At 34.1% G+C, this 7,583-nt stretch overlaps 2 protein-coding genes across 2 annotated transcripts; one reads left to right on the top strand and one right to left on the bottom strand.

The window, feature by feature from the left end:
* Positions 1-214: 214 nt before the first annotated feature.
* LOC117931190 (60S ribosomal protein L7a-2-like) lies at positions 215-4,283 on the bottom strand. Its single transcript, XM_034852103.1, has 7 exons — positions 4,217-4,283; positions 3,372-3,419; positions 2,217-2,418; positions 1,866-2,035; positions 1,315-1,443; positions 1,106-1,198; positions 215-763 (listed from the first exon to the last, which is right to left on the bottom strand). The coding sequence occupies exons 1-7, from the start codon at positions 4,217-4,219 to the stop codon at positions 632-634; spliced, it is 777 nt and encodes a 258-aa protein (XP_034707994.1). The 5' UTR covers positions 4,220-4,283; the 3' UTR covers positions 215-631.
* Positions 4,284-5,917: 1,634 nt separating this feature from the next.
* LOC117930093 (transcription factor HHO5-like) lies at positions 5,918-6,945 on the top strand. Its single transcript, XM_034850546.1, has 3 exons — positions 5,918-6,134; positions 6,232-6,455; positions 6,535-6,945. Exons 1-3 carry the CDS (start codon positions 5,918-5,920, stop codon positions 6,943-6,945), a joined length of 852 nt encoding a protein of 283 aa, XP_034706437.1.
* The last annotated feature ends 638 nt before the right edge of the window (positions 6,946-7,583 follow it).

The raw sequence follows: 7,583 nt of genomic DNA, 5'->3' as shown, positions 1-7,583 counted from the left end.
CTTATATATATAATTTTAAAATATTAAAGAGATTAAATATGTCATAATGGTATTAGCAAATTTAATGAATTAGAATTATATGAACAGGTTATTTAGAATCATACAAAACCAACCCGACCAATTTATTAAATGGACTACACAGGGTCTAATTGTATTATCCATGTAACAAATGAGAAATCAGTTTGACATAATTATTAAATGGATCATATTCAGGTTAAGTAAATTTATCATGACTTGATTAGACCATTGTGGTTGAGCATACTCCTCCACACTTGGAATGAAGAGAACCAGAAGCACGACGCCTCTGGGATCAGTACATCAAGAGTAATGCATGGAGACAAAACTCATGTGGAGAAAACTTTCAACAGCAACAGCAAATCATAGGGGTGAATAAAACAAAGCATCACTTCTCAAGTCTGCAGATCAGTTCTCCAAAAAGCAGAAGTTGTTCTAATTTTCTCCTACCAAAGGATAACTCAAGAACTCAAATAGGATACTAGTATCTCAGCTAGATGACCAAATACAAAACTTAGCCTAGTCGACAACCAAAATGATGGATGATATGCAAGAAACTTTTGTAGAAGAGTTCTGTTATATTATGCGCTTCTCCTTCTACTATGCGTTGAAATACTTAAGACATTCTTTGTGCAGCCTCCTTGGCTATGAGTTTCTCCTTGGCTTTTGTCTTAGCCTGAGATTTGGATCCCATGATGCCACCTCCCCATCTCTTGCGGTATTCATCATACTTGTCATTGAAGTTGGCCTGAGATTAATTAATAGAAGCATAAGAAGTTTTACAGTTGATGATTTGCCTCAATGTTAAATGAAATTTTTGAAAAGGGCAACATCCACACTACTAGACAAGAACTCCATTATAATAAATATTATGCAAGTTATTATGCAGTAGAAATACTATCAGAATGAGAGACAAACAGTATATCAGCAACCAGCCAAGTCACGGCCAAATGAAATAATAAAGTAAGGAAGTGACCCCATTTATTTTGGAGCACTATAAAGTTGCTATCTTTCCCAGAAGATTTCAGGTCTAGTTTCCAGAGAAAAAATATTAATTCAACACTTGGAGCCATGATTAGATATTGTTTACCTTAACAGCCTCAACAATCTTGCTGAATTCCAACTTATCCTCGTTCTTCACTGATGTAAGACACAAAGCTGTGGCTGTTTTCTTGTGAACAATCTGTGAAAGGTCACGTAAGCATGAGATGAGGTCAAACATCCAAAATTCCAAATCCAAAATTGACCTAAATAAATGGAATGATTATACAACAAACAGAATAAGTGAGCAAGATTTACCGCTCCAAGACGAGACTTGCCCTTCACAATTGCGTAAGGGACCTCCATTTTCCGGCACAAAGCTGGTAGCCAAACAACAAGCTCAATTGGATCAACATCATGTGCAATTACCACCAACTGAGCCTTGTTCTACACAGATAGAATGGAGTTAGAAGAAAAACTATGCCGTTTATAAGAATGAAATGGACTAACAGTATCCAGTAATGGTTGGCAAAGAAGCTTAGAAGTAACAATATATAAGCACAGGGAACCTATTAAGTTGGTGAAGAAAAATCTAATGGAATTACAAAGTACCAAAAACAACTGATGACTATATACCAAAATCATTTATTGAAAAAATGTTGTGACTGGAAAAAAAATGTAAAGAGAAGAAAATCTAAAAGCAAAAGTCAAAATGCAATTTCTTAACACATCCAAGGAAAAATACAAAACCAAAAAATTCAGGAGAATGCATTTCTAATGTGTAGTAATAAACATGCTTTTTCTTTTTTTGCAGTATTATCCATGTGACGACCGCACCAAGGGCCCAACTTCCATTTAATCAAGAATACCTGCTCAATGAGGTAGGTAATGTGATTAAGCCCATATTTGACAACAATGGGTTTCTTTGACTCTGCAGTTTTTCCCTCTGCTTCAGCTTGTGCTCTTTTTAGAAGTCTTTCCTTCTTGGCAGCCTTGTCCTCAGGTCTATATTTGAGCAACATCTTAAAAAGATTTGTAGCTATAACACAGAAAACCAGGAAAGCAAAATATCAGAATGCAAGAAAAGCTTATGTGCGAAAAAGGTCATTGTGATATAACAGTTAACATGCCACATTTTATACACAAAAGAAATTCCACTGCTTGGACATGATTAACACAGCTGACGTAGGGCACAAATGTGACAATTCTAACAGTCTTACCAAGGTTCTTGTCAAGGGTTTTAGTAAACTGGTTCAAAGCAGGAGGAACCTTCAACCGTTGCCTCAAAATCCTCCTTTTCCTCTGGATACGGACCACATGGGGCCATTTGACAAATCTAGTCAGGTCCTTCTTTGGTGGTAATGCACCACCTATCCCAAACTGCTTTGGACGCTTCTCAAACAAGGGGTTCACAACCTTTTCCTGCAAATAATTATTAAAAATTGGCCATCATAAAAAACCCTAAATTAATTGTACTTAAAATTGAATAGACAAAACACTAGAGTCACTAACTAAAGGTTAAACATTTTAAAATAACAAGAAATGTAAGGGAAATAATCCAAATTCCCAGAAAATGGACAAAAACTTTCTATAATTTTTGCAAAAACAATTACCATCATACATAGACAAAACAGTTAGAAGTAAAATTAGTTATTTTGAATTCTAACCACTGGCACCATCTACCTACAAACATATACATACATACATATATATATATAAATAAAAAAAATCCCTACCACCTAATTCTTCATGAAGGTTGTACTGTTTTATTTAAAGTTCCAAGTCCAGAGGATTTTGTAGTCTTACAATTTCCATGTTCAAGACCCAAAGACATCTAAATTGATGGTGACCTAGTAAAGTTTGTTAAAAGGTTGGACTGAACACTTGGGTTAAAGGTCACAATTAAAAGTAATTTGTAAATCCTTTTTTTGAATATGGGACAATCAGTTAAATAGAAATCCAGTAATTAAACAATAATGATTTTTTTGAAACATGAACCTCTATACCAAAGGAAAACAATACATTGACTTTATGATAAATCAATGGCTTCAGTCCCAAAAGAATAGGACCTAAAAGAAACATGAACCTCTATGATAAATCAAAAAGGATGAAAAGCAAAAAAATCAGGAACACATTATATTGTACAAAATAGATCCTATGCCAAGAATTAGACAAAACATAAAATCAGTACCAGTTCAGCCCATAAAAAGTAGCTTGGTCAAGAACAAGGCAACCAACAAAGTTAGTGGTAACAAAACCCTATTAGAAGCATAGGTAAAATTCATCAACACCATCTATACCAAAGGAAAACAATACATTGAATTTATGTTTTTGCTTCCAAATATTCATTGAGAGAGGGAGAAATGGTTACTCACAGTCTTTTTCTTTGCTGGCACTGCAGCCTTCCCACCTTTTTTGGGACCCTGTGAGAAAAAATATATAGACACATAGTCAATAAAAGAAAAGAACTCAGCACCTCACAACAACAACAAATGGAGGTTTATCCAAATATTTGAGCCATTTCATATCAACATAAATAAAAGTGCAAAATTGCAACGTTGGTCAATGCAAGAGACCACACATCCCACACCTCATGGTTATACAATCTGCAGTTCATCAAAATTGGAGCACACCAAGGCTCCAACATTTAACACACAGACTATCAATCTAGTCCCCAAAAGGTTGAGGTTGAGCCTAAAAGTCTAAAAAATACAATTCCCAATATATGTGCCAATGCGAATCTGATCAAATAAAGTCTTCATAAACTTTTTGTAGTCATACAGAAAGGATTATCCACACAGCCGTACTAAAAACAATCTTCAGGGTGTTAGCAACAGGAAGTTTCACGGCATCAACTAGATCAAAGTCCTATGAGCGAAGATTTGATACCATTGATGTTAAGTCGGAAACCATTTTTCAAAAACATGTCACCGAACCGAATACTAGATGCCCCTAGGAGCAAAATCTGATCTAATTGTCCTATTTAGGTCAAGTTTTTTCATTTTCTGGAAACGAAGCCCAAAAATTACATAGAATATGAGATTCAAAATTTTAATTTCTTGGGTTTTCCCTAGCTTTCTAGGGAAACAAACGGAGATTAAAACCAAATGTAGATTAAGGCAATCCATGTGGTCTGCAGTAGAGAAAATGCCTAGATGGAAAACCTAGCAGAGATGCCAAGGATACAAAGATTATTAGAAGGAAGAAAAGTGTTATTTACCATAAGTTGCAGAGAGAGTTGAGATGGAAACCTATGTGCTGCTGCAGGAGGCTGCGTAAGGACAGAAGGCTTCTCGAGGGTTTTATTCTAAAGGAGCCCTAAACCCTAAATCAATTTATTTGCATTAAAGTCCCTTCATTTTCGCTTATTTATTACATGGTCCTCCATGATTCAGATTTTACAAATTTAGCAGTTTGCTTAGGAGGGTTTTTCTTTTTTCTTTTTTTCTTTTTTACAAATTAAAATTAAGGAAATGAATTTTCTTTTACAAAGAAAAATATTCATATGTTGATCATCTTCTCTAAATTAATTTGATTAATATATCTAATAAGATGGAAGTGAAAATACAAACTGGTGAGCATAATACTAAAATCATGTACATTTTGTTTAGTTTCAAGAAAGTACTAAAGAAAAAAAATGTTAAGATTATTTTCTCATATTTAATTTTACTATACAAAATATGAGCGAAAATAAAACATATTCAACATTAGTTAAGAAATTATTTAATATTTATATAAAAGAGTTAAAATAAGTAAATTGAATTTGAAGTAGTATGAAAAAATAATTTATTGACTTTGAATATATTTTTTATTTTCCTTTACTTTCTCTTTTTCCTCTACTTTTTTTTTCTTTATTTTCTTTCTTTTGCATTTTTTTCTCAATTGTTTTGTGAAACAAACATAACCAATATTATTAATATTATTAGCAAAAATGATTTTTAAGAATTGCTACATGAACTTTTAGCTTTTATTTTGATAGATTGTAAAGAATTGTTTTCCCTCAAGTTAATGGATATAATTAATTTTAGCTTTAATTTTGGTGAACTCCTTCCTAATTCAAAGTTTATATATCGTTCATAGAAAGTATGAAAGAAAAAAAAATTGCTAAATAAAATGGTTTTTTGATTTCACTACGAAAAATATGTAAGAAAATAAAATATAATTAAAATTAGTTGAAAATTTTAATATTTTAAAATTATTTAATCTTTATATGATTAAAGAAAATAAGTGAAATAAATTTGAAAAAATATATAAAAATAATTATTTACTTTAAATATATTTTTTATTTTTTTTTCATTTTTTTCTCTTATATTTTTCTCATTTTTTTTGAAACCAAACATGGCGTAATTGCGGAAGAAAATAACATATTACGATCTACAAAAAGAACAAAAAGAACATACCCGCTTTAAAGGAAATAAAAAAAACATACAAATGACCTCATAATTAAGGAACATTCGATTAATATATTTTCTATTTAATTTTTGAGAATGTCCAAGTTTGTAAGATTGCTCTCCTTCCAAATTTAAATCCTACATAAGCATAATAATGGAATTATGTTAAGAGGAGTTGAGCAACTCAGAGTGGTGAGACCGAGTTAGAGCCGAGTCGGAGAGAGTTGACTCGTGTATACGTTACCGATACGCGGCCACCAGGGTGATGATACTTGGCCATCAGAATCTGAAACAAGTTTGCATGGAGAATCTGTGATATCATCACAACCATCTCTGGGGATTTCCGAAAACCACTTTTCACCTCTTTTTCCATCCCCTTGTTTCTGATTCCCATTTTCCACCTCTTTTTCTCCCTTTCTTGACTCCCAAACAACCCCCTCAATTCTCATCATCGATCCTTCCTTCGCCTTTGCACTGCACACTCTTCGGCACAGAGTCACAGAGATATCTGATCATTAGTGGGTTCAGTCATGGATTCCGACTCCCTGGAACTCAGCTTGGGCACTGAAAAACAATGCTATATCCCTCCAAGCATCACCCACTTTCTGAATCACCTTTCCAGGATCAGAGATGTTTCTAAGAGGCTAGCTGAGTTGAACGACTATGTGAGCAAGTTGGAGCAGGAGATGCGCAAGCTGGATGCCTTAAAACGCAATCCTCAACGCTGCATGCTGCTTCTCAAGGATGGTGTGTCTTTTTCTGGTGGATTCTTTGATGTTTTTCTTTTTTATATAGTGTTAACTCCTTAATTTGATCCATGGATTTCTTCTTCTTTTGGTTCCAGCTGTTGAGTTTCTGAAAAAGGAAGGAGAGAAGATGAAGCGAGATATAGAATTTAAAGAACCTAAATGGCCTGTGCTGAAGGAGTTTCTGCCATTAAAGAGAAGCTTTAATGAGGAGGAACACAGGGCAGTACCCATGGAGAAAGAATATGGCAGAGAAGAGGAGAACCTGACGATGAATTGTCACTATGAAAAGAGACATAAATCCACCCTTGCAATTCCCAAGGTAATTAAACCCCTTTTAATTTTCTGTTCTTTTTCGTCTAATGTTTTTGGGAGTTTCCATAGCTCAAAATTTCTTTCAGCCCTGCAAATTGAGCATAGGAGGAGGAGGAGCATTCACACCATTCAAGGCAACAATGGCGAAAACAGAAGTGGCCAAGGAGGTGGCGGAAGAGCCAGTTTTATCCCTTCTTCTGCCTGGAACCCAGAATTCAAGGCCCCAACTGGGTAACAACCATCTTCTTCCAGAGCCCTACAACAACGCTGCCGATGGAACCCAGACTGAAAGGCTTGAACTGGGTTACAACTACCCTGTTCCCAAGAACAATGACATAGGCAAAGGTGTTGCCCATCATCAGCCGTTTAATCCACAGGCAGTGCAACAACACCAGGCAATCTGGAAGAACAACAGAAGATGCTGGTCACCAGAGCTGCATGCTAGATTCATGGCCGCCATGGACTTTCTTGGTGGTCCTGAAGGTTACATATCATGATTTTATTGCCACTAGAGAATCATGGATCTGATATCCTTTTTTCTTTTTGTTTCTCTTATTGGAGTTTGTGCGTCTCTTTAGACCTCGATAATTGTGAGGGAAGCAGGCATCACTCTAGAAAAAAATAAATGTTATAAAAAAAACTTGAGATTATTTTTCTTAACAAAAAAAAAAAAAAAAAAAAAAAAGAGGTTAGCCAAAGAAAGTGGTAAATTTTTTAGCGTATAATATTTCATTAAAATATTTATTTTATTATTTTTTAAAAGTTTTAAATAAGAGAAATTGTTTGTCTCTTAAAAGAGGAATTATTTGAAAAGCCAAGGGATAAAAGGAAAATAAATTTGCCTTTATAGTTTTTTATTCTTTTTCATCAACTTTCATGTCTTTTTTTACCATATAAAAATAAAACCAAATATATATATATATATATATATATAAGTTATTCAAATTGCTTTTATTTCTTCTTAGTTCAGTCTTATCTTACCATATCTAGTCATTTTTTTTTTTCTTTGGGTTGGGCAGTGGCTACCCCGAAGCAGATTAGAGCGATTATGCGAATTGAAGGGCTTACAAATGATCAAGTTAAAAGCCATCTCCAGGTGGATCCTCAATACCTTTCCAACCTACAATTTATCAAC

This window comes from Vitis riparia, chromosome 14 (genome assembly GCF_004353265.1).
Source record: "Vitis riparia cultivar Riparia Gloire de Montpellier isolate 1030 chromosome 14, EGFV_Vit.rip_1.0, whole genome shotgun sequence".
Classification (NCBI taxonomy): domain Eukaryota; kingdom Viridiplantae; phylum Streptophyta; class Magnoliopsida; order Vitales; family Vitaceae; genus Vitis; species Vitis riparia.
The sequence above is the reverse complement of the archived record's forward strand: the minus strand, read 5'-3'. Positions and strand labels throughout refer to the sequence as shown.